General features: G+C 51.9%; 2 protein-coding genes across 2 annotated transcripts; one reads left to right on the top strand and one right to left on the bottom strand.

The window, feature by feature from the left end:
• Positions 1-913: 913 nt before the first annotated feature.
• Positions 914-14,172, bottom strand: TADA1 (transcriptional adaptor 1). The gene is made up of 8 exons (XM_058808716.1): positions 14,078-14,172; positions 13,748-13,839; positions 12,658-12,723; positions 6,484-6,581; positions 4,242-4,451; positions 3,099-3,250; positions 2,216-2,378; positions 914-1,338 (listed from the first exon to the last, which is right to left on the bottom strand). The coding sequence occupies exons 1-8, from the start codon at positions 14,149-14,151 to the stop codon at positions 1,186-1,188; spliced, it is 1,008 nt and encodes a 335-aa protein (XP_058664699.1). The 5' UTR covers positions 14,152-14,172; the 3' UTR covers positions 914-1,185.
• A 43-nt stretch (positions 14,173-14,215) lies between these two features.
• Positions 14,216-23,838, top strand: PRDX6 (peroxiredoxin 6). Its single transcript, XM_058808508.1, has 5 exons — positions 14,216-14,402; positions 17,883-18,039; positions 22,032-22,178; positions 22,604-22,750; positions 23,240-23,838. Exons 1-5 carry the CDS (start codon positions 14,311-14,313, stop codon positions 23,369-23,371), a joined length of 675 nt encoding a protein of 224 aa, XP_058664491.1. The 5' UTR covers positions 14,216-14,310; the 3' UTR covers positions 23,372-23,838.
• Positions 23,839-25,648: the final 1,810 nt, after the last annotated feature.

Here is a 25,648-nt window from a genome sequence, read left to right as displayed (position 1 = left end):
CTGTCCAGACACTGCCTCTTGCTATGCCTGACTGCACAGCACATCCCAAAGGGGATGCAGGAAAGCCAGGAACACAGGGACAGCTGCACAGCCCCTTGTTACAATGCTGGTGCAACATCAACAGTCCCAGGGGTCAGGAAAGGAAGTTATAAAAACAGTAACTGGGAAGAAACACCAGGGATCTACACCCTCTTCAGTCCTGGGGGTACAGCAGAGAAGAAAACTTCACAAGAAATATGACAAGTCTTCCATCCAAATACCTTCCAAATAGGAAAACCAGAATGATGTGGAACCATGAGCTTCCCCTTTCATATTCCCCCAGAAGAAGCTGTTTCAATTCCATTAATCTGGAGGCACAGTGAGTCACACTTCAGCAGGTACCTTCATGTTTGAGGTCAAACCCAGGCCATGTAGTAATTAAGACACTTTAATGGAATTCTCTTGTTATAACAAGCTCTGTTCCCAGAGCTGACTCAGGGATACAGCAGAGCACCCAAGGTGGGATTTCTCCTTTTACACAGTGATCTGCACATCTCCCATGAGGGGAGGTGTGGCTGCATAATTTCATAATGAAGTAATACAAGGCTGCATATTTTTACAAGGAAGTGAGAGATTTGTTCATGCTGCAAATCCAAGGAGTCTTCAACACCAAGACAACTCCCTTTTGTCATAGTTTTGTTTTGTCACATTTTCTAAGCAGAAGTTCCCCTGGTAGAAGAGGAACAACATCAGCTAACAGAATTGCTCATCTGCACAAGAGCCCACCCCATAACCAGTTAATGAAAAGGATCCCACCAACAGCAACAGAGGCTGGACAGGGCCTCTGGAGTCTGAGCTCAGGAGGGAAACTACCTGAGAGGTGAGGGCAAAGAGGCAGATTCTCCATGCTCACAAAAGAAGACAAGAGCACACCTTATTTAAAACCAACTCTTTCCACTCTCATTTATTTTTCCTAAAAACAGTCCTTGCAAACATGTCTCGTTTCTCTTTCCCAATTCAGTGGCGTTGCTGCAAGTCCTCCACGGCACAGGACTCTGGGGAAGCAGAGCAGTGTCCCACAACTCAGTCCCATTTCCATAGGAAAAGCTGACTCATAAATCACATCATCCTGGAGATGCAGACACGGGTTTGTAAGGAGCACCTGAATGCCAAGTGCCAGGAGCAGGCTGGAGCCAGCTGAGGGCTCTAGCAGAGCAGGAGCCCCTCCTTCATGGCCAGGCGCTGCCGGTGGATCTTGTCCTGCTGCAGCTCCTCGTGGTTGGGATGCCAGAGCTTCATGACAATCCTCTCAATGTTTAGAGCATACACTGTGTGTGCAGGGATCACTTCCTTGTGCACCTGGAAAGGCATGGTGGGAAACAAGCTGCACACCTCCATACACATTTGCCCATATTCCCAGGGAATAACTCCCTCTGCACAGGGGCCAGCTCTGCAGAGCAGGGACAAAGGGAATGTCACAGCACTGCCACAGCAGCCAGCACAGCACAACCACCTCTTACACCACTTGCTAAGGGAGTGCCATGGTAAGGGAACAGTAATTTTGCTCTTGGGGTGGCAATCAATAGCTGATCATCAAAACCATAGAAATAACAATTCTGACTAAGCATGAGATGAATGCTTGATTACAGCTCTGTGGTCTGCATCCACAGCTGTCAGACAAAATCCCAAGGCCTGTTCACAACAGCACAGATCATCAAGGGGGAATTTCTAACAACTAATTTTAGACATTCAAAGTAGGCAATGCCCCCCCACAACTGCCAGAGAAGGAGGGAACCACAGCCATACACTGCCAATGAAAATTCACCCAGCTGAGCTCAAATGCCTCCCCAGGGCTGGGGTGATGCCAGCCAACCCACTGCAGTGCCCTGCATGCCAGGACCAAGCATTCCTCTAAGCACCCAGGTGGAACATGAGGAGTAAGAAGGGACATGCCAGGTAAGGTATTTTGCTGCACCACTGTCAAAACCCATCCAGCTCAGTTCTGCTAAGAGTTCACCCATCTTGCACAGCTGTGAGACAGGGATTTCCTCATCAGCTCTGTGACCAAGGGGATCAGAACAGGCATTAAATCAGCAGTTAACAGGGGGAACAAATCAAAGCCAAAGGAGGAAAGAGACTATGGGAAGAGACTACAAATCCCCCACCATGCACGTAAACCACGCTAAGACTGGCAGCTGGCACCCTGTGACACGAAGGTGTGACATGCCCAGCTTACCTGCAGTGCCTCAAAGAGGTCATACATGTTGACTGGAGGCAGGGATGCTGGCAGGGTGTCCCCAGAGCAGGCCAGGAGCAGGGCTGCCTGCTGCTCAGCATCATCAGGGGCAGGTGGGGGGGCCAGGCTCTGACCTGCCGAGGGTGTGGCATTGTTTGGGGGGCTGGGGACAGAGCAGGCAGAAAACATCCCAGTCACAAACCAGCACCAGCTGTGGCTGTCATACAGCAGCAGCCTTGCTGTTCTGCACCACAGATGTGGTACATAAAATTATTTCAGCTCTAATAAAAATTTATTTCAAATTCCAGTTTAACAAGGAGCACGGACTGAGCCTCAACATGCTCCAGCCCTGCTTAAATGGTCTCAGTTGTGCAACTTTTTGTTACTTGCAGCCAATAGCTTCTACCCAGCACAAAAATTAAGGCACACACAACATTAAGCTGCAACACTGGCCTTAGGCACAGTTGTTTGTAGCACTACAATCAAATCTTCAAACACCCACAACCTCCTGTCAACTGCTAGAAGCTGCCACAGACAAACAAAACTGCCTTCTCATACACAAACACTGCCAGATGCACTGCACAAACTCTTTGACACTCCAAACAGAAGGGCCTCAAAGCCCTGCTAACTGGAAAGATGTGCCACAGAACCATTAGCATGCAGGAAATGACAGGATGGCAGTGTCCTGCGGGTCCTCACTCCAGTGCTGGGAAATCCCCATATTCACACTCCCTGTTTAGCTGTACAACCCTCCATACCAATGCCTTCCTAGCTGGTGAAAGCAAGACACTATCAACACACATAAAAGATACAACTGAGGCATAGAGTAATTCCAAGACTAGCAAAATCCATGTACATTACCAGTGTGCTGCCAGCTCCTTACCATTCAATTAAGTTGTTATAAGCAACAACACTGTTCTTCAGATATGGCTGAGGGTTGACATTGCTTCCAAAGGCATACTTGAAATGGCCATCCCTCAGACGATAGGCTTTCCTCCTGGATATCACAGAGGTCAGAATGTCCTTAAGGTGGTTCTGCAAGGAAAACCAATCTTGTGACATGTGCTGATTCACTCACTCGTGGACAGAAGGGCCTCAACAAATGGCAAGACAGAAGCAGTGCTGCTATGACCACAGGGACCTAAAGATGGAAGGGAACCAATATCTGCACAAGCTACAGGAGGTTTTCATTATCCGGCCCTTGGATACAGAGAACCTGGCACTTTGAGTACTGTAAACATCAGCCTGTGAACCATACTTTAATATGTGATGCCCTGCTTCAAATGTCAAAGGGGTGTCTTCAATGCTAGGAAATTCCCAACCTCTGATTAAACGTTAAGATTTCATAACTGACACTGGATGTTACACTTGAACTGAAATACATGCCCTGAAATGACAGTGAAAAGCCCCTCACTCATCTTTGTCATTTGCCTGAACAGTGCTGGAGAAGGAACTGTCTGGAAAAAACAAGCAGACAACTTCTTCATTTGGCCTCACTCCAGATGGGAACTCAGGCGACCTCCACATGCTGAGTGCAGAAAACCATCCACACATCAGTGCTCCAAGCAGTGGCTGTGTCATTCCTGGCATGACATGTGATTCCATGCACAACCACTGGCCAGAGCCAAACCAGGACTTCACCTGGACCAGGTATCACCTGCTTGTGTCCCTTCATGGCCAGGCCAGACACTGTGCCTGTAACAGACTGCTTTTTATAGAGCTGGTCAAACTGGCATTCCCATTCTGTCCCTGCTTTGAAGTGACAGGAATAGCATTTTCCACAACAGCTACCTCAGCGTGCCTAGGGTACTGTGCAAAACTAACACTTGCAGGCAGAAGTCCCAGACTTTACATCTAGGACACGAGACTCTCCATTCTCACATTACTCAGGGGACAAAAGGGCAATGGGAGAACAATCAGAGCAGCAGGATTCCACCCCATGCAAGGGGACAAAGTCCCAGATTGCACACAGAGCCTTTTGCTGCTGGTGTTACACCAGCACTGCAGCCCCCCAGGCCAGCCTCACCTCCACAGCATACACAACAGCTGTCACTGCCTCCTCGGTGACATTGTCCAGCCCGTGCTCATAGGCAGTGACAATCATCCTTCCTTCCAGCTGGCCACGTGTGGGGAGCATCATGGTGTGAGAGCACAGCTTCAAATCATCATCCTCCTGAGGATCCTTTGCCACAAACTGCTGGGCTCCTGACAGTGGGTTCTGAGGCTGGAAACGGTGCTGTCAGGAACACAACATTAAAGCACCAGGTAATATTCATTCATAGGGGACATCCCTACTCCAGTCAGAAAGCTTACACCTATAAAAAATCCTTTAAAAATCCTCCCCAATGGCTTGTGCCTGAAGAAATTGCTAAGTCAGTGTTGGGATCCTTTCACTGGACTTGTCCAGTAGCACCCCAAACCACCTGAACTGTGGGTATCCACAGCACACTGCAGCAAGAAATTCTACACACCACATGCAGACTCACCTGCTCTGGTCTGCTCTGTACCTCCCCACCTGCCAGATTTGTTTGATTCTCCTGGGAATCTCAAAAAGGGCAGTCACTGACTGCATTTATCTCCTTTCACACTACCCAGGCCAGTGGCTGGACTTTCACATCTCTCAGACACTTTCTGTGTTGAAGAATTCTCATATTTAGTAATTCCTTGTACAGAAGGGTATATTTTTACTTACCATCTGTACAGCTGCCCTCCAGATTAAAGCCCATGATCCTCAACTTGTGTGATTGATTCTTACATTTCTCTAATGCTTTAAACTTAGCCCAATTCCAGCACTAATTTCGTACTTCAGGCTCCCTGTGTACTTTCACAACTGTAAGCCGAGCTGTGCTACAGAACAGCCACTGAGATGGAATATGACTATTTTTCAGAACTGACTCAGTAATTTAGCAAAAATACTCATCACAGAAGAGGAATTCATACGAGAAGGTGGCATTTCCCAGGCCATATGTATTCCAGCACAAATCCTTGGCTGCATTGTGTCTCAAGCTCTGAGTACCTGCGATGGCTCCTCAGTCTCCAGATAAAGGGGGGAACAAAGCAAATGGAAATTATTGATCCTTGAGCCCATGTGCTTGGCTCAGCTCTGACCCACAAGGAAACGGACTCAACACACTCCCTCTACTTTCCAGTGGCTGTGGAATGGAGATTGCTGCAAGGCTCTTATGGGGCACCAGGACACACACACTTCAAATATGAACAATGAATAAGCAGCAAAGTGGATTTCTCACACCTTAGTTTCAGGGGAGAAAGGGGGACTGCTTTAGTCAAAGGACAGTGTGGCATTTAACTCAGAGTGAAAAACCAATCCACCCACTGGTGATGTGAAAGCAGGTTTCCCTCCTCATAATTCTAAAGATTTATGCTTTCATTACAGGAAAGCCACATGCCTGGAAAAAAAGACCTTCAAAACGTAAGCAACTCTCAAGAGGAATATGGTTTGGGAGAGCAGAAGCCAACTGGAATGGACTTGTGGTCATTCACAGCTGTTATTCTGACCAGTGAGGGAAACATTATGAAATACCAAGGCACTTCCAAATTCACACTACTCAGGAATCCCACTAGTCCCAGAAAAGCCCATTAATCATAAGATGCACTTCATCCAGGGCTTACTGCCAAGCATTCCTGAACATGTGTACAACACACACTGGAAATCTGGTGTATCCTCAGGATAATGAGTAAATCAAATTCTAAGACTTCCACTACATCACAACTTGCTTCTCAAACTCTCATCTACGTGCTACTGAACTCAAGAGTTACAGTCAAGTTTGAAGACAGGCAAGGTAACACAGTCTGAATTCAGAACATCACAACAGAGGTTGCAGCTGTGAGCACTGCAACCTCTGACAATTCCTAAATACAAGGAGCCTTCAGCTGGACTTGCATTCCTCTGGATTCCTTTAGTCTTTGAAGCACACACAGAGTGCCCAATCCCAAATCTCCCCTCCACACTGGTCTGGCAGCACAGAAACAAGTGCGGAAAGGGGTGTGACAGTGCAGGGTGGATGTACAGAGCACCTGCTGCAAAGTGAACCGGATCTTGCACGTTTCTGTGCCACCTACCAGAAAATAGCACCTTTAAAAGGCATTCTCAGCTCTGAAACAACTTGACCTTCTGAAAACATTACACCCAGGATCTCACTTCTAACACTTTGAGAGTTAGTCAGAGAATTCTATCTGGCTGCCTGAATAAACAGTAAATCACTTGTTTTAGGAATTTGGCAGATGCAAAGAGAACCACAGACACTTACATCGAACTTTTGGCGAACTGAAGAAATCTTTTTCTTCCCTTTGGGTTTTCCAGGTTTAGTTGCAGAGCCACCTGGCCACGGCAGAGATCCAGCACCTTCTACAAATTGAAAGAAAAAAAGAAACCAAAACAAACCAACCAACAAACAAACAACAAAAAATAAACTAAAAAACACAAAACACCCACTTAGTGTTGCTGATTTAGGGCCAGGATGAAACCCTTAACATTTGGCCACCTGTTAAGCCTTAACCCGAACTCAGCAGCCATAGCAAAGAGGGGAGAACATCTTTGGCAGCCCCTCCCTTCCTTTGTCAGCCCCTTGCTACTTTGACTCACTCACAACACCCATGACTTGCCTAGCAATTTCTGTCCCCACACCACACAAAACCCACAGTGGAAAGACAGAGATAAGCACAGCCTGTAAGAAAATCCAAAAGGAAGGAACAAGCTGTTTGTTCCATCAGGAAGGTAAGAGCTTGCCTAGAGCTCTTACCTGGAGGTGGGTTCTCCTCTCACCCACTCCTGGATCAGGTCAGATGTTAAATAATCTGAATTGAGCAGCCTGACTCCCCAGTTCTCCTTCAGCAAGATTTGTCATGGATCCTTATTAAACATCACTACATCAAGCTGATTGTTCTGTTACACTGAAGAGGAGGAGAGGGGAGAAGAACTGCAGAGGCCACTGAGCCCAGGAGCAGGATGTCACTGATGTGACCAGTAAGCAAACAGCTGAAAAAGAGGTTCCTGTTTAGTACTAATAAATAAACACATTTGGTCATATCATCAGCTCCAAAGTCCACTGAATGCTGTCTGACAGCTACCCCTAGAGCAGGCCAAACCACATCCTGATAATCACACAGCTCTTGGCAAGGACAGCCCAGCAAATTTCCTGCTGACAGGCTTACAGCATCTGTGAGCAATGAATTGCCTCAGGAATTGGCTTAGGACAGCGCTGCACTGGATGTGTGTGTGCTTGCTGGCAGGGAACAAGTGCAACTCAGAGGCTGGACAGCCCTCTCGTGGCTGCAGAGCAGCCTGTGCTGTGGGCCTCCAGCACCCTCCCTGCAAGGCAGCATCCTCTCCTCTGGAGCACAGCGCGCCCTCAGCATGTCCCACTGCTGGGAGCTTGGACAGCTTGCCTCTGAAGGCATTTCAGAGTGCCCCAAAGCTGAGGCTGGAGCTCCCTGCCAGGCAGCTCTGACAGCACAGCAATGTCCTGGACATCCCCTGGCCACAGCTCAGCCAGAATTTGCCATTTCCTCTAGATAGAGACAAGAGGTGACAGCAGCCTTTCCACATGTCAGCACCCACAGCCTGGCCAGCGTCACTGAGCACTGACCAACACTCAGCTGTGGTTCTCTCCTGCTCACACAGCTCTCACCAGCTTCACACCAATCTCTGGGTTTATCTCTGGCTGTCCCAACTATGCTTCATTTGCAGTAATTGAGAATCAACTATGGTTAATTTGCTGTAGTCAGGAACTCAAACACAATTACACCACAGCCCTGTTTGTAAGGAATGAGGCTGGCTACAATGTCACAGACATCTTTTCATAAAAATCCTTTCTTTTAAGATTTTTTCTTTCTGAGAAGCTGAGGCCCCAGAAGAAGAATGTAAACAATTGCTATCAGCTAGTGTGGAATGCAACAAGTGCAGCTGTGATTAGTCTTCTGTGAGTGCTTAGATTTGCTGACCACTCACAGGAGAGCTTGCTTGCTTTCTGCTTGGACACAGAACTTTGTTAAGCATTCTATTCTATTCTTAGCTTAACAACTTCTCTCTCTATTCTTATAAGTATAGTCATAATATATTATATATCACATATTAATAAATCCAGACTTCCAATCATGAAGCAAGATTCTTGTCTATCTCACCCTGAAGAACCCTCACAAGTCATGTAACACTACAAGTCCTTGGCTATGGGGAGCATCCCACACACACAGCTGGAGTACAAGCACCATGGAAAAACAAAATTTCTAACAGCATCAGGCTCAGCTGAAGGATTTACGTTTAGTTTTTGAATGGTCAGCTGCTAAGAAAGGATTAGAAATAACCTACACACACAGAGATGGCACATTCTCCCTATTTTAATAAAGTTGACCTAAAAGTTTAGCTACATCCTATTAGAGAGGTGGAAACCCATAGCCTAGAAACCCTGTTGTCAAAATCCACTGGTCCATTTAAGAAATTAAAAGATAATAAATAAAACCTCCCCAAAACTTGTAAGGCTGGTGTCACTGCTCATCAATACATCACAAGAGAGGCCCTAATAATGGAGCATAGGAAACCACTGTGGAGAACCACACCAGGTCTCACACAGCTCATTCACAGCTGTGACCAGAGAAAGTGCAATGAGTGCAGACGGAAATTGCAAACACTCTTTCCTCTGATAATGTTCTACAGATATAATAGGTTACAGTTAAGTCAGAATTTTTAAAATACCTTTTATAGGAAAAATAATACAGTAGGTTTTAAATGGCAACTAAATTTATAGGCTTTGACAGTAGATCTGAAAGATGCAACTTAATTGAATCTCAACATGCACATTTAACAAGAACTTAGCCAAACTCAGCTCAAAACAAGGAAAAGGTGAGATACAATCTCCTATTCCCCATTATAAGGAGCCCATAGCACAATTTTTGGTTCCTTTTCCAGGTTTTCATATTACCAAGCCCAACTTGCACTAGATGAAGAAAGCAAAATTTCCCTCTAGCATTCTAAGAAACCAGTACTTGCCTTCCTGGCCACAAATGACAAGGCTGGGTTGGCTCAGACATGAAACTTCAGAGATGAATGCAGCTTTTATTTAATCTTGCTAGCAAAGGAATCAGACCTCAACAAGCCACAGCTGCTGCTCTGCCTTCAAAGATCAGCAAGAGATAAAAGCATTTTTCTAGGAGCTGCCACATCTCTGCATGGCACCACCATGATGGCACCAGGCAGTCCAGAGCCTGTCACGTTTGCCTGACATGCTGCATGAGGAAAGGACAAAGAAACAGAGAAAGTCACCACAGAAAGAAGCAGACAGAGAGAAAACACACATTTCTCACGCCTGTTTACTTGATCTTCAATTTGGGGGGGTTGTTTGTTTTAATCTTCTTGCAGGAACAAAGGTTTAGGTCAGCTATTCTGCTGATATCTGGTTGATATTCTGCTGGCTCTCCTCTGCATATTCCTCTGCTCTCCTCTCCTCACACTCCCATTTTCTTACTTTTCCTCCCTTCTCAGTACTCTGGAGAGAAGCAAACATGAGCAACCTGAGCCAATCTCACAGCTGAAAGCCCTCTAAGCAAAGCCTGTGGACAAACCTGATGAAATAAAATGCTCCTGTTATTCCACACAAGTTCTAATTCACTGAACCATCTTTTAAATGGCTTCAGACTATTTATTATTAAATAAATTAAATCCTTACATCACTAAGTCAAGTGTTGGCAATTGTCTCAGCTAAATGTCAGCAATAAAACTAAGAAGGGAAGGAACAGTTCCAACAAGATACATATTAACTCAAGGAACCTTGCTACCCTGAGTGCTTGCAACTGTCCAACAAACAAGGTCAGCTTAGTAAGCAAGTCCGTGCAAGGTTAAGAAAGGATTTAAGCCAGAGTCCCTCTTGATGGAATTTTTTGGGGAAGAAAAAGTCCCAGTGTGCTGGTTTGGGGTGGAAGAGGGTTAATTTTTTGCCAGGGCAGCTGGCACAGGACTGTGTTTAGGATGAGTGCCAAGAACAATGTTGGTGACACAGGGATGTGTTCACTCCTGCAGAGCACAGAGCCCAAGGATCTTTTGCTCCTCACCCATCCCACCAGCTAGGGGCCTGCACAAGGGCCTGGGAGAGGACACAGCCAGGAGAGCTGGCCCCAAATGGCCACACTTCACATCAGAATGGACAACACAGCTCCCTGCCTCTGCACCAGCCAGCCCTACGTGCCCCATGGCAGAGAGGTGTGCAACTGGGATTTCAAGTGGTTTGGGTGACCAACAGCCTGAGCAGACGCGAGGGGGAAATGCAAAGCATCCTCAGAAAGGGTGACATTCACCAAGTGCTCCCTAAATCCCAGGTGGAACCACTAGTACAAGAGGCAGCAAAATTGGAAGCAGATGGGTTTGTTTGCATGTTCATCATATACTGTAATCACTCCTGAAAAACACCTTCCCCAAGGGTTCTTATTCCAGTACAGCATCAAGTACAACTTGACCACTGACCACATGGTTACTTTCCCCTTGTCTCTCACAAGAAAGTGGAAAGTACATGCACCAATAACCCTTGTGATGGCATGCCAAGTGCCTCAAAAACACTCCTTTAAAGTCACTTATTTCCTTGAATCATCAAGTAAACACGTTCTACCCAAAAGACAGTGGCAGAGACAAAAGCCTGTTAGCTTTCCATTCTTACATGGAGGGGAAAAAAGAAAAAAAAAAAAAAAAAAGAAAAAGAGAGAGAGAAAATACCAAACCACAGCAAAAAAATAAAATAGCAGATGTCAGACTGGCATCTAGGGGAAGAAAGAGAAAGCTAGATGTTAAAAGCTAGTATTCCAGTGATACTGCATTTTCCTGGGCTTGCATGAACCACCCTACATCTTGCCTGTAAGAGATGTCCCAGTCAGTGGCCCAGAAAAGGAAGCTCAGCTCCCAGATCACTGGGATATTGATCTATGCACAGCACAGCTGAGCTGCTAGAAGGGACCAGCAGAATGCACTGTTAGCCCCACAGCACATCTTTAAGACCACTCAGCCATGACTAAACTGACTTTTTTCAAGCTGGCTTATGCAATCTGTGGCCACAGAGCCAGGCAAAGCTTGCCTGAGAGCTCTGGAGGTGACCAGCACTGGTGGCCAGCTGGCCACCACCACATCCAGGTTTCTTCCAGGGCTCTGAAGAGAGCAGCTGCCATGGGACAAGAGAAAACAACCTCCAGGGACTTGAAATTAAAGCAGGTCAGGCAGGAACTAATAAATACCTGTGGAGCAGCACCCTGCTCTGTGCAGGGGCTCCCACCTTCAAACAATCCTGAACTGCCTTGGGAAGGGACACCTGGGAGAGTTTGCTGAGGAATCCTGACCAGACAGCTGCACACCATGACTAAGGGGCATGAAGAGACAGGCACTGCCCCCCTGCCCTCCTCATTTAGACCCAGCTGCTCCAGGTGACCAGCAGGGGAATCTCTGCTCCTGTGCAGTCTCTTCGTCGTCCAGCTGTAATTAATTACTCAAAGTTAAAAGCAAGGAGCAGCAGATTCAGACATAAACCTGATTTACATGAGTGCAGCTCCCTAAAGGGAACAAGTTTAGGGCACACAAGGTGTTTTTGCAGTTCAATCAACAGCAAACAATGCAAGTTTGGAGGTGGGGGCTATCAACATTTAATTAGCACAGCTGGTAGAGTTAAGGACCAGCTCTAACACAAAACCTCATGGCCATACATGAATTTTGCAGGCATTATTTCCTCCAGCTACAACAGGCACCTCAGTAGCAGGTATTCTCTCCAAAAAGTCATCTCTCAGGTCATGTGAGCTGTAGCAATTTTCTCTCCCTCCCTACACAGCAGCTCCACACCTTGAATTGCAGCTCAGTTGCCCTTGCTACCACATCCCTGGGTTGGGAGCTCTTTTGGAGAACAAACAAAACACATCTGCACCCTTAAATACAGCCAATCTAGACACTCACAGAGGTAAAATGTAATCCTAGATGCTCCCAAAGGTAAAATGTTAACTCTCTGCAGATACTGGGTTAACAGGTCACAGCTCAACCAAGGCTCCCTGTAAGCACTTTTCTATCAGCTATGTACTTGAAATCAAGATGAGTCAGGAAAAGTCAGCTCTCCACAATGAGCAGAAACAAAGTTCAGAGAGGGAAAGGGGTAAGCAAAGCACATCAAAGAGAAGGCTGCCTCTGCCTTGACCCTTCAGCTCACAGCAGACACGGACCCAGAGTTCAAACCAGGTTATCACAGGCACCAACCCAGCATCAGCCTCTAGCCAAGCACACACAGCTTAGCCATAGAAGCATCTCTGCTGAAATAATTTCATTATTTTGCTACATTTTTACCTGGGTGGCAAAAACCCCCATGAATATGAAGGCTGAGGACACTGGGGTACCGCACACACACCCCCAAACTCACAAGTGGCAGGCACAGTGTTACACCAAGGGTTTAATGAGGCTTCTCAGGACTCACCTGGGGCAGAAACCAAGATCTGGCAGCGGGTGAGAATAGCCAGGAGGAAATCATTGTGAGAATGGACTGTGCAGAGAGAGAGAGAGAGCTCATTAGCAGCACACCAATGCCCTGGCACCCCCTCAAAGCCATCCTAAAGCTGCTCCCTAAGCTTTCCCACTGTTGTGTTCTCCCCACCTGCTCAATTTTTAAGTTTTTTGAGAGTTTTCTTCTCCTGGGTTGAGAATCTACTACTGTGACAACAACACAGAGGATACTACACACTGCACAGAAACAATGAGGTCACTTCTCAGTATTACACACACAGTGTATTACAGCTGCTTGACAAGTTCTGGTGTATTCAGCCAGTCAGAGGAGCAGCTGTCCCTCCTGCCATGCAGTGCTTTTGGTTTTGTTACAAAATACACCAAAATGAGAACCACAAAGATGAAGTCAGCTCAAACAGGCTCTAACAAAACAGAACTTTATTGCAGAGGTTTTCTGGAACATCGAGTAAATGTGCACAAGAGAAAGTGAAAACAACCTCAGAGGGTTTCAGGATCCTCTTTGGAGCCCGAGCACCAGAAACCTCCCTGCCCTTCCCTAAGGGATCACAAACATGGAAGCCAGGAGCCCCCGCGGTGAGCTCAGCCATGCCCACCCATGTCTGCAGACACACAGGGAAGCAAGGACCGAGGAATTTCCCCCTTTACCATCCCCAGCTGCCAATCCCAGGGCAGGAAGGACCTGCCTGCTGCAAATGCAGCCCGGGGAACCCAGGGCTCCCTCCCCTGCTCCAGCTACAGCCAAGGGGAAAGTGCAGAAAGGACTGTGCCTCCACAGTGACATTAAAACTGGCTTTCTGGTTGCTCGAACAGCATGTTTGACATTTTTATCACATTTACAACGCCAAATTGTCCGTCAGTGCCGGGGTTACCCAGGGACTTCCCCATGCGGGCCAGGGCACCTCCCACCACTTTAACCCCATTGCTGCCGCAGCCCTGGCGCTGCTGTTTCCCTCACAAGCACTGTCCCCGCTCGGGAAGCGCCGCGGAGCCTGCAGGAGCCTTCCCAGGCCTGGCAGGGCAACAAAGCCCGCGTGTTCCTTTACCATTGTCCTGCGTGAGGAGCCTGCGCGCTTCCAGGTCAAACTCCTCCTTGCTGATCTTCTGCTTGAACCACAGCTTCAGGTTGGCCCAGTACCTCGGGAAAAGCAAGGAACCACAGAATCAATGAGGTTGGAAAAGACCTCCGAGATGATCGAGTCCAACCTCTCACCCACACCACGGCTCTTTCCCCTCCCCGAGCGCCTCAGCTGAGGGAGCGGAGCAGAAGCGCTGCCCCCTCACGCAGCGGCGCCGAGGCTCTGAGGGGCCACGGCAGAACGCGAGGGGACGGGAGGACGGCGCAGAGCCCAGCCCGGCTCCCCGAGGGCACTCACTGCTTCACGTTCTCGCCCAGCGCCTCGCTCAGGCTCTTCTTGGCCGCCTCCAGCTCGCTCACGTAGGTCGCCATCGCGGCCGCGCCGCCGCGGCCCGTCACGTGCCCGCGCTCACGTGCCCGCGCAGGGGGCGGTGGCGGCGCGCAGGCGCAGAGCGGGCGGCGGCGGCTGCGGGAGCAGCACCGGGAGCAGCACCGGGAACTGCACCGGGAATTGCATCGGGAGCTGCAGCCATGCCGGGGCTGCTGCTGGGGGATGAGGCGCCTAACTTCGAGGCGGACACCACGCAGGGTCGCATCCGCTTCCACGACTTCCTGGGAGACTCGTGAGCGCTTGGGGATACACCGGGAGCGGGGGTGGGATGGGATGTCGGCGCCGCCGGGGATCCCGGGGATCCCGGGGAGGCGGCACGGAGCGGGGCCGCTCACCGCGTTCCTCCATTCATTCCTCCCGCACGCTGAGCCCCGTGTCACACGGTTCCGGGGGCTCGCTCCAAAACGTGGCTTTTCCTCGTGGGACCGGGGGGCCGGACACGGCGGGATTCCCGGTGGGCTGAATCCCGTCCCCATCGTCCCCGGAGGGCGAGCCGAGCTCCGGAGGACAGAGAAGGGGCAAAGCCCGGCTGGCCAGAGCGGCGCTGGGGACAGCCCGGTGTCCCGGGAGTGCCAAGGTGACAAAGGGGACAGCTCGGTGTCCCGGGAGTGCCCAGGTGACCAAGGGGACAGCCCGGTGCCACGGGAGTACCCAGGTGACCAAGGGGACAGCTCGGTGTCCCGGGAGTGCCAAGATGACAAAGGGGACAGCTCGGTGTCCCGGGAGTGCCAGAGTGACAAAGGGGACAGCCCGGTGCCACGGGAGTGCTAGGGTGACCAAGGGGACAGCTCGGTGTCCCGGGAGTGCCCAGGTGACCAAGGGGACAGCCCGGTGCCACGGGAGTGCCAAGGTGACCAAGGGGACAGCCCAGTGCCACGGGAGTGCTAGGGTGACCAAGGGGACAGCTCGGTGTCCCGGGAGTGCCAGAGTGACAAAGGGGACAGCCCGGTGTCCCGGGAGTGCCAAGGTGACAAAGGGGACAGCTCGGTGTCCTGGGAGTGCCAGAGTGACAAAGGGGACAGCTCGGTGTCCCGGGAGTGCCAGAGTGACAAAGGGGACAGCTCGGTGTCCCGGGAGTGCCCAGGTGACCAAGGGGACAGCCCGGTGCCACGGGAGTACCCAGGTGACCAAGGGGACAGCTCGGTGTCCCGGGAGTGCCAAGGTGACAAAGGGGACAGCTCGGTGTCCCGGGAGTGCCAGAGTGGCAAAGGGGACAGCCCGGTGCCACGGGAGTGCTAGGGTGACCAAGGGGACAGCTCGGTGTCCTGGGAGTGCCCAGGTGACCAAGGGGACAGCCCGGTGCCACGGGAGTGCCAAGGTGACAAAGGGGACAGCCCGGTGTCCTGGGAGTGCCCAGGTGACCAAGGGGACAGCCCGGTGCCACGGGAGTGCTAGGGTGACCAAGGGGACAGCTCGGTGTCCCGGGAGTGCCAGAGTGACAAAGGGGACAGCTCGGTGTCCCAGTATTGCCAAGGTGACCAAGGGGACAGCCCGGTGTCCCGGGAGCGCCCAGGTGACAAAGGGGACAGCCCGGTGCCACGGGAGTGCCAAGGTGACAAAGGGGACAGCTCGGTGTCCCGGGAGTGCCCAGGTGACGAAGGGGACAGCCCGGTGCCACGGGAGTGCTAGGGTGACCAAGGGGACAGCTCGGTGTCCCGGGAGTGCCCAGGTGACCAAGGGGACAGCTCGGTGTCCCGGGAGCGCCCAGGTGACAAAGGGGACAGCTCGGTGTCCTGGGAGGGCCAGGGTGACAAAGGCCCCGCTGCCCCGGGCACCGTTCCCTCAGAGCCGGCTGCCCCATTCCCGGCTCAGGCACGGCCCCTCCGGGCCCCGCTCCCGGCAGCGCTTGGCAGGCTCAGATCAGGCGCTGCTGTGGGCACTGTGAGCCTGGGCAGAGGGCAGTGAGAGCCCCGAGAGCCTCAGCCCCTCTGGAAATGGCTGTTCCAGCCTGGCACACGCAGCTCTGCCCTCCTGCTTGCCGCTGTTCCCTCACGGAGCGCGGGCATTGTCCGAGCAGCCTCCTGGCACCGTGGCCAGGCAGCTGCACACCAATAATTCCTGCTGCTGACCCGTGGTAGTCACACGGCCCTGGCAGAGCTGCAGGAACCCTCATTTCATCCCTCCAGCTGCATTCCCAAGGCTTTCAGACATGGCTTTCCCCTCCTGTCATGCTGCTGGAGGCCCGTGAAGATCGGTGCAGCAAGATCTGTGTGGTTTGAGCTGAGAAATGGTGGAAGGTGTCTCTGGCAGGGAATTTGGAGTGCTGGGGGTGGCTTTGCTTTACCCCCTGGGAAGTCCCGAAAGCCTTTTTGCTCCAGCTCGTCCTGCTGGGCTGCATTGCTGCCTTTCTTGCGCACTGTTTGCCTTACCTGGGAGGTGCAGGATTAGTGTTTGCTGCTCTGAAGACTCAAAATCCATCACTGCCAAGCTGAGGTGGCTGTGTCAGTGCAACAGGAGCCACGATGTGATGTTGTTAACTTCTGGCCTCCCCTGCTATTGATTAATTCTTACCTTTTAATGGAGTGCAGCTCACAGCAGCAGCTGGGTTTAGGCTTGGTCCTGTCCCATTATTTTGTGCTGCACGATGCACGTTTGTGTGCGTGGAGGGGAGGTGCAGGGGTAGTGGCCAGCTCGTGAATCAGTGACCAGCTCTGCAATAACCTGGCCAGGCACCCCCTGTCTCGTGGGGTCTCTGGGCTGCCCTGTACACCTGGCTCCCCCAAACTTCCTCACACAGCACCGTGTCCACATCCCTGGGAAGCGCCAGGGGCTGCTCCGGCGTCTCCTGCAGGATCGTGGAGGCAGAGTGGGAAGCGAGGTGCAGGGAGTTTCCCAGAGCAGGGCTTATCTCATGGAAGTTTCTGGTGATAGGGATGGAAGAGTTGCCGGGCAGGAATTCCTTATCAGAGAGACGAGCTGTTCCTGCACTCCACCAGCTTTTCCTGCACTCCAGGAATTCCTTATCAGAGTCGAGCTGTTCCTGCACTCCACTCTGCACAGTGTTGGGAACGATGAAAGTTTGACAAGAAAGTCTCACAGATATGTGAGACAGATAGGTTTAGCAGAAAGATTTTTGAATGTAGAATATGAAGAAAGAGTAGAGGTGGAAGCAAGTTTTGATATAGAAGAAAAGAATTGCTGAGCCAGCCTTACTGGCTAACCAAGGAGGCAAAGGGTGTGTTAGTTAGAAGGGGTTTTTATGGCTCAGAGCAAAGGATAAACCCACCCCAAACAAGAAGATGTTTTTACCAAGCAGAAAGCACAGGCAGACAGGACTGCCAATGTTGCAAGCAGAAAAAAGGCCTCAGAATTTCCCACTGCAAGAAAACTGAAAACCAACTTCTAGCTTAAACTGTAATGTACTAACTTTTAGTGATTGGAGAACAGTAACATGAATATGGTAATTATAGCAGTTATGATAGGCTACAGATAATAGTTAAGGTATAGATTGGTTCTACTGTATTAAGATGCTCAGCAAAGAAAAGTCTATAATGCAATGTAACCTAAACTAAGGGTCTCCAGACCTGCCTGCAGCAGGAGCTGACAGCTGTGGGCACAGCTCTGTCACCCACCACCCTGTTCTGCTGTAACCTCTTGGATGTAATAAACTGCATTTTGGAGAGCCCCTGGAGTCCCACATCCCTCATGCAGGCTCTTGCAGCACAAACCAGAGCCATGGGTGCCCTTCAGAGCTGCCTCCGTGCCGTTGCAGGTGGGGCATCCTGTTCTCCCACCCGCGGGACTTCACCCCGGTGTGCACCACGGAGCTGGGCCGGGCGGCCAAGCTGGCACCCGAGTTCAGCAAGCGCAACGTGAAGATGATCGCGCTCTCCATCGACAGCGTGCAGGACCACCTCTCCTGGTGCAAGGTACGGCCTCTGGGGGGGCTCAGGGGCTGCAGAAAATGCCCATGCAGGCTTGGAGGTCCCAAGTGTCACATCCCAAAGCGTGGCGGTGCTGAAATGCAGAGCAGGAGTGGGGAAGGTCTTCTCCATCGTCACGGAGCACCCCACCAAGTCCAGGGTGCTCTTTGCACTTTGATGGTGATGCCGTGGGAAGGCTGAGCTAGAACAGAGGCTGGACAGAGTTAAAGAATAAAGCAGGGATTTGTTAAAGGCCTCAATGGGTCCACCTTGGGCAGCACAAGAGCCCAGCCAGGGCTGCACCCAAGATGAACCAAAATGGTCACAAAATGCACGACTGCTCACAGGGTCTCTCACTTTTATAGGTTCTGCTCCATTTGCATATTGGAGTTAATTGTCCAATTCCAGCTCCAGCCCATGCAGTCCCATCCTTCTTGTTTTTCTCTCTCCAGCCCACGTTGTTTGTGCTCTTAGGCCTGAGATTTGGATCATTTGTCCTTGGTACCCAGCTGGAGCAGGAATTTTTTTGTCTCCCTGCTCTGTGCACAGAGCTCACCATCCCCTGATATGGAGCCCAGACCCACACACTAAAGCAGCACAGAACCTGAAAAATATAAAAGCTCAAACCTGAGGCATCAATACAAGAGGAAAGCAATAGTACTGCTGTCCCACCACTACTGAAAAGGTTAAAATGTGTGGAGGTGAGGCCAGAACCTCAGAGGAAGGCAGCTTACCCACAGACCCCAGGAAGCTCTGTAATAAAACAGGAAAGGAAAAGAGGCATCAGAAGTGAGGAGAAAATTACAGTTTGTGCTGGGACAGGGAGGAGAAAACAAACTGAGACATGTTAACTGTAAAATCACAAATAGGAGAATGTTAAGTGTAAAATGAACATGAGGCAGTATTAAAAAGAGATGGGAGTGGAATAACTCAGTGAAGGACCTTGCAAGGAACTTAAGGAAAACTTCAAAGGCAGCCTGTGTGTGCTACCAGGGAGAATGGTTCCAGGGCTAGAGGTGGCAGGGGTCTAGACAGAAATGGCCAGAGTGTAAAATCTGTTTCAGACAGAAATGGCCAGAGTGTAAAATCCTTGGGTGAGTTACCTGCCACCCCCTTAGCTCTTAAAATTGGGAATGTTCTCACGTATTTTCCAGGAGTGAGAGGTGCTTGCAATAAGAGGCATCAAAGGTGAGAAATTTCTACACTCGGTTGGACATTATTTCGTGACTGACTGGCTTTAGAAATTAGCTAATTGCCTGGTTGCTTAAATCAGCCTTTGTACCTGAGTGGTGCATGGCCAATGCCCCAGCAAGCCCCAGAAGGGCCTGGGAAAAGCAGTGTACAAATCCCAGTAAATGAGGTTTCTGTGCTGCTCAAACTGGCTGAAACCAGCAGACAAATTAGCAAACAACATGTCATTAGCCAGAACAGAACATTTGTGTTGTGCTTTTGTGAGGGAGACTCATCTGCTTGGCCAAAGCTGAGGTGTTAGGGTGTTGCTGACTTCTGCAAAGCCTTTGAATTTGCAAGCAGCTTTTCCACAAGTCAGCTCTGTGAAGGGCAGGCTCTTTCTTGCAGGAAAGCAGGGATTTGTGTCAAGGAGGGAAGTGCTGAGCTCTTTCATCCTGCAGGGATGTGTGGGGTTCAGCAGACTCGGGTGATCTGAAAAAGAGATGAACAACGAGCTGACTCTGCTGATGCCATGGAATTATTCACAAGGCACAAGCTCAGGTGAGAGCAGGAGAAGCTGCAGAACAGCCTTGATGCTGGCTGGGGGGAGGCAGAGCAGGAAAACCTTCCAGAAGAACCACGGAGGGGCAGCGAGTGAAGCTGTGGTGAGGCTGGGAGAAGCCTTGGAGCCAGAGGTTTGGAAGTGTCAGCTCAGCACCTGTGAGACAGAAACAGCTGAAAATCCTCCAGGGCCCAAGATCCAGCTGGTGAGGACGAGGCTGGAGTGTTCCATGCAGCCTGTGTGCCACTGGATTGAGACCAGGAGTGAATTTTGGGCAGAGCCCTTGTGTGCAGCATTCCCAAACACAACTCTGCTCCCTGCCTGGATGAAGCTGCTTTTAGCTGGGGCACAGCCTGCAAGGGGGAAAGAGGGGAGGCTGAACTCCTGCAGGAAACGACAAAGAAACTTCTCTGCTGCCAGGTTTCAGACCGGATCTGCCTGGGAAGGTGGGGCCAGATGCAGCCAGGAGTCCCTGTGTGCTTTCCAGCTGTTCTTGGCCATCCTTGGGCACAGAACAGAGCCTTGCTCCAGGGCTGGGGGCTCTGGCCCAGCCAGGGATTGATCCCAGCTCCCCAGGCAGGAGGTTGTGCTTCTGCAAGGGCTGGGGGAATGCCTGAGCCCCCTGAGCTGTGCTGTCAGAGCTTTCAGTGCTCTCTCTGGCCAGGGATACCTGCACCGTGGTGACTCACTGGTGAATCAGCCCCTCCTGTGATGTCTGGTTTCAGCTTGGACTCTGGAAAGACAATCAGTGATTAGGGGAGGGAGTCATGGGTGTTTTATTGCAGCACAGTGTGGCTTGTGAGGCTGTGTTCTCCCCAGGCCAGGAAATTACGTGCATTTTGGAACGAGTTACACTTCTTAGGATTCACACAATACCTCTCAGAAACTGCTCATCCTCCAGCCCTGCTCTAAAGAGAGGAGGGGGTGGCTCTCATTTGCTGGTGTCCATCTGCAGCCTCCTGTGACTCTGTGGAGCGTTCAGCTGCATTTCTCCTCAGCTCTGCCCTCCTTCCCTGCTCTGCTGTGCCAGGGCAGGTTTGCAGGACAGCAGCACCAATTCCCTGCTCCCTTGCAAGGCAGGCCTGGCCACAGCCCAGCTGAGAGCAGTGGCCCCTTTCTGCAGAGCTGTGCTGACACAGAAAGGCCTGGGGAGAAAACAGGCAAAGAGCAGAGCTGGATAGGAAACCTTTGGCCACGTGTGCAGCACTTGGCCTGCTTGCAGCATCCTGAGCAGCTGGGGCAGGGTTACAGCCCCTTTTGTCAGCACCAGCAGCCATGGGGAGGGTGCAGGGCCTGCTCTTGCTGCTGTTGGTGTGCTCTGAGCAGTGCCAAGGGGCAGCATTTCCAACCTGCCCTCCCTGGGTTCCCTGTGTGCAGGGCCCAGCCTGCTCCCCACACTCAGAGCCTGGGGAGGGCAGGGGGGGGTTTGTACACTGAGCTATCAGCTGAGCTGATAATGCAGCACAGCCCTGCGAGGGAGGCTCACAGCAGCACTGCTTGTAGCTCTTTGTAGCATGAAAAGGGTGGAAGGAACAGGCTGCCCTGTCCTGGGGCAGGAGCCTTGAGTTCTGCTTGCTCAGATGCTGGCAGTGCCCTGCCTGTGCTGCCCTGAGCACTGCTGGGGCTCCCTGGGACTGTGAGGGTGGCACTGCCAACCCCAGGTGAGTCCAGACCAAGTGTAGAGATGCTCAAAATACATTTTTTGTGTGTGTGTTTGTGAAGCAGGTCCAGTTTGGATCAGTACAACCTCATGAACCATGTTCACAAGGCAGAGCCTCCAGGGCTGTGGAGGGGGATGGTTTTCTCTTCTGTGCCAGGTGTGGTTCAGAAAGGAGTGAGCAGTGCCCCAGCACCTGCTCTCAGGCTTCCAGTGGATTTTTTTTGAGAGCCTTGAGTTAAATAAGCTGTGAGTGACTCATGGGATGGAATTGGTGCCTTGCGCAAGACCTGTGCAGTGTTGGGCCTTTCTTTATCAGCTGGTTTGCTCTGCCACCAGAGAAACAATTCCTTAGGAGCACAGTCAGTCCAGCTGTGACACCAACACACCTGTCAGCAGTGCAGGAGGGAGCTGGAAGAGGGCACAGTTCTCAGTTCAAGCTCTCTGTGTGTCACTAACAGGAATTCCCTATTGCTCCATGCCCTGCTGCCCGGGCTGTGAGCACAGACAGCCTGAGAACGACCTCCGGAACAAGGAGGCACAAAGGTTTCTGGTTTGTCACCCGCTTTCTGGCAACTCATGGGACATGCCACGGCTGTGTCCCTGCAGGACATCAATGCCTACAACGGGGAGCAGCCTGCAGAGAAGCTGCCCTTCCCCATCATCGCTGACAAGAACCGGGAGCTGGCTGTGCAGCTGGGCATGCTGGACCCGGACGAGCAGGACAAGGACGGCATGCCCCTGACGGCCCGTGTGGTGAGTGCTGCCTGTCCCAGAGCACAGAGCCACGGCTGCCAGCCTGCCCTGAGCCTGGGGCAGCTCCCCTGCATGGGCATGGCCACCCCCAGCAGCTGGGCTGGCTCCCTTGGGTTCTGTCATGGTGATCTACCAATTCTAGTCATGCCTGTCCCAAACTCATTTCTGTCAGTGCTGGATCTGCTGGGCTTTGCCTTTCCCCTCCCGTGCTTGCACTAGAAGGGCACAGGCAGCAAAACGAGCTGGTGTTGGACACAGGGGCTCCCAGAGCAAAAGCCCATTCCCTGGGCATCAGCTGCTCCATGGCATCTCCCCTGTCCCAACTCAGCATCTCCCAGGAAAGGAAGGAGCATCAGGGCTGAGCAGATCCAGCAGAGCAGCCACACAAACGTGCCCAGCCCCTGACACTGTCTCCCTGTGCTCAGGTGTTCGTTTTTGGCCCTGACAAGAAGCTGAAGCTCTCTATCCTGTACCCAGCCACCACTGGGAGAAACTTTGATGAGATCCTGAGAGTGGTGGACTCCCTGCAGCTCACAGCCTACAAGAAGGTCGCTACCCCCGTGGACTGGAAGGTGAGGAGCAGGGCACTGGGAACAGGCATGGAAGTGTCAGCCAGCCCCCCTTGGAGGGGCACACAGGCTGGGGGAAGCAGCAGCTGGAGCAGCCTGGCCTCTGCAGGCTCCTGTTTGCTGCAGCATAAAATCCCAGTGGGCTGGGCTGGCTCAGCCACCTCCCAGCAAAGCAGATCTTTCCCCAAGGGCTTGGAATTCAAGGGGCAGCCAGCAGCACCTGCCCAGGGGTACCTGAACTGTAGGAATGGGCAAGCTGTGCTCCATCCAGCATCACAGAGAGGCTCAAACTCTGCCCTCCTTACTCCCTGTTCCCCTGGGAATGCCATTGGCAGGGCTGGCAGGTGGCACATCTCTCCCTTTGGGCATCTCCCCCACCCTGCCCTCACTGCTGGCTCCAGGCATGGGACGTGCTCTCACAGGGGGGCAGTGCCACCTGTGCCCGGCCCTGCCAGCTCCTGACTGTCCCTGTTTGTCCCCATGTGCCCCCAGCCCGGTGACAGCGTCATGGTGGTGCCCACCTTACCCGACGAGGAGGCCAAGAAGCTCTTCCCCAAAGGGGTCTTCACCAAGGAGCTGCCCTCGGGCAAGAAGTACCTGCGCTACACCCCGCAGCCAGAGTGAGGGCTGGCTGCCTGTCTGTCTGTCTGTCTGTCCTGCTGGGATGCCAGAGCCTTCCTGAGCCCAGCTCCTGCCCCTCTGACACCGCACCACCCATGGCCTCGTCCTGGCACTCTGCTGCTGCATGGCAGCACTGAACCAGCTCAGCACCAGCCCAGAACCAACCCTCCTGAGCCAGCCCAGAACCAGCTCAGAACCATCCCTGAACCAACCCTCCTGAATCAGCCCAGAACCAGCCCAGAACCAACCCTCCTGAATCAGCTCAGAACCAGCTCAGAATTAGCCCTGAACCAGCCCTCCTGAATCAGCTCAGAACCAGCTCAGAATTAGCCCTCAACCAGCCCTGTGCCAGCCCTAAGCAGCCCAGAACCAACCCTCCTGAATCAGCCCTGAACCAGCCCAGAACCAACCCTCCTGAATCAGCTCAGAACCAGCCCTAACCAGCCCAGAACCAGCCCTCCTGAATCAGCCCAGAACCAGCCCTGAACCAGCCCAGAACCAGCCCTCCTGTCCCTCCATTTCTATCCCCCCAAAACCAAGCCCTGGGTGTTCTCCTGCCTCAGCCCAGCCCAGAACCAGCCCTCCTGTCCCTCCAGCCCATCCCTCAGAACCAAGCCCTGGGTGTTCTCCTGCCTCAGCCCAGCCCAGAACCAGCCCTCCTGTCCCTCCAGCCCATCCCTCAGAACCAAGCCCTGGGTGTTTCCCTGCCTCAGCCCAGCCCTGGCTGGTCCCCAGCAGGCACTGCAGGGCTCCTGCTGTGCTGTCCCCCCCCGTCTGGTGCCAGCCCCGAGGTGTGCTGAGGAGGGGTGTCCTGCTGGGCCAGGAGCTCTGGGGGCTCCAAGCTGCTGCGTGCCTTTCAGAGCAGCCATCTAACCTGTGCTCCAGGAGTAGGGGAGGAGCTGCAGAGCTAAATCTTTCACCTCTTAATGCTTTCTTGTCTCTTGCTGGAAGGTGATGGTTTCCAGGTTTTGTGGGAGAGGGAATTAAGCAAATAAACTGACCTTCAGTACTACCTGCAGTGTCCCTTGTCTTTTCCACAAGTTTGCTGCATTCCCTGCGGGCACCAGCTGGGATTTGTGCCCAGGCAGCACAGACTGCCCTTGTTCTTGCTCTGCAAGGAAGGAGTTTTGGAGGGACAGCTTGTCCCAGGGCACAGGCTCTCAGACAAGGCATGTCCCTGAGCCTTGTCCTTGGCTACAGGGCAGGTCCTTCCCTGCTCCTGGGGCATGAGCAGCACGACAGGAGCCGTGCAAACTCCTGCTCTCCCACACCTCCTTCTCAGGGATTTGTCAAGAGATGAGCAGTGTTTTAATTTATCAGCAGGAGAGAAAGCTGCTCACTAATAGCCCATAGGGTGGCTGCCAGCACCCCTGAGTGCCCAGCACAGCCAGCAATGCTCAAAAGGAGCAGCTGTTAAAGAAATCAGATCACTTGGGCACAAACATACCCCCCCAGCAAGTGGGGACTGGTGGGTTTGATGTTCAAGGTGAGCAAAGCACCAAAGGCAGTGAGATCCCCCTCCAGACCAAACCTCAGGCAGCACACACAACCCTCTTTCATTACCCCTCTCCCCCCCCAAAAATAGGTTTATTAATTTCTAATTGCCTTCAGGAGCTATGCAGTGAATATTGGTGTATTTCCCCAAATGGCTTTTAAATGAACCTTCATTATGAAACTCCTTATTATTCCCATATATTATTTTGACTGGAAGATAGGAACAGTTGGTCCCTGGGCTGACTTTTGTTCTCACTCTTCCACTCTGCAAGAAAGGGGAGAGGGAAGCTACAATTTCAAAAGGGAAACATCTTTTTTCAATGTAGCTTTTCAGCTTTAACAAGCTGGGCAGCTTTCCTAGTTCCCATGGCTGGGCTGCACCAACTCCTGGGCTTCTCGCTGCTCCCTCACTTTGATCTGCTTTCCTAAGGGAAAAAGGAACTTCTGCCCCCTCCAAGCTTTCCAACCAACTGCCCAATTTTCTGGAGGTGTGAGGACACAGCCCCATGGCAGATTTGTGCCAAGAGCCTGCTCAGACCATGCCCTGGGGCAGGGCACTGCAGGGCCAGCACAGGGAACCTCTCTGGGACAGCACAGAAGCCACCTGAAAGGACAAAGTGGAGCAAATTCTGTCACCAGAAAGGACAAAGTGGAGCAAATTCTGTCACCAGACCCAAGGGCTTAAAGGCAGCAGGGACAGCCACTAAAATTCCATGGATTCCTGCCTGCTCCCTCCCCAGTGCTGCCACGGCCCCAGAGGTACAAACCAGCCAGAGACACTCAAGC

The sequence above is a fragment of the Ammospiza caudacuta genome, chromosome 7 (assembly GCF_027887145.1).
Source record: "Ammospiza caudacuta isolate bAmmCau1 chromosome 7, bAmmCau1.pri, whole genome shotgun sequence".
In the NCBI taxonomy this organism is placed as follows: Eukaryota; Metazoa; Chordata; class Aves; order Passeriformes; family Passerellidae; genus Ammospiza; species Ammospiza caudacuta.
Note: the sequence above shows the minus strand (reverse complement) of the source record. Positions and strands in the feature narration are given on the sequence as shown.

What these genes read in the sequence shown, in the direction of transcription:
- PRDX6 (XM_058808508.1), top strand. Translation starts at nt 14,311, where the DNA reads ATGCCGGGGCTGCTGCTGGGGGATGAGGCGCCTAACTTCGAGGCGGAC. An exon ending in CACGACTTCCTGGGAGACTC is followed by an intron (nt 14,403 to 17,882) that starts GTGAGCGCTTGG and finishes GTGCCGTTGCAG; the next exon opens with GTGGGGCATCCTGTTCTCCC. An exon ending in TGCCCCTGACGGCCCGTGTG is followed by an intron (nt 22,179 to 22,603) that starts GTGAGTGCTGCC and finishes CCCTGTGCTCAG; the next exon opens with GTGTTCGTTTTTGGCCCTGA.
- TADA1 (XM_058808716.1), bottom strand. Translation starts at nt 14,151, where the DNA reads ATGGCGACCTACGTGAGCGAGCTGGAGGCGGCCAAGAAGAGCCTGAGC. An exon ending in CAGTTCGCCAAAAGTTCGAT is followed by an intron (nt 4,452 to 6,483) that starts GTAAGTGTCTGT and finishes TGTTCCTGACAG; the next exon opens with CACCGTTTCCAGCCTCAGAA. An exon ending in TATAACAACTTAATTGAATG is followed by an intron (nt 2,379 to 3,098) that starts GTAAGGAGCTGG and finishes CTCTGTCCCCAG; the next exon opens with CCCCCCAAACAATGCCACAC.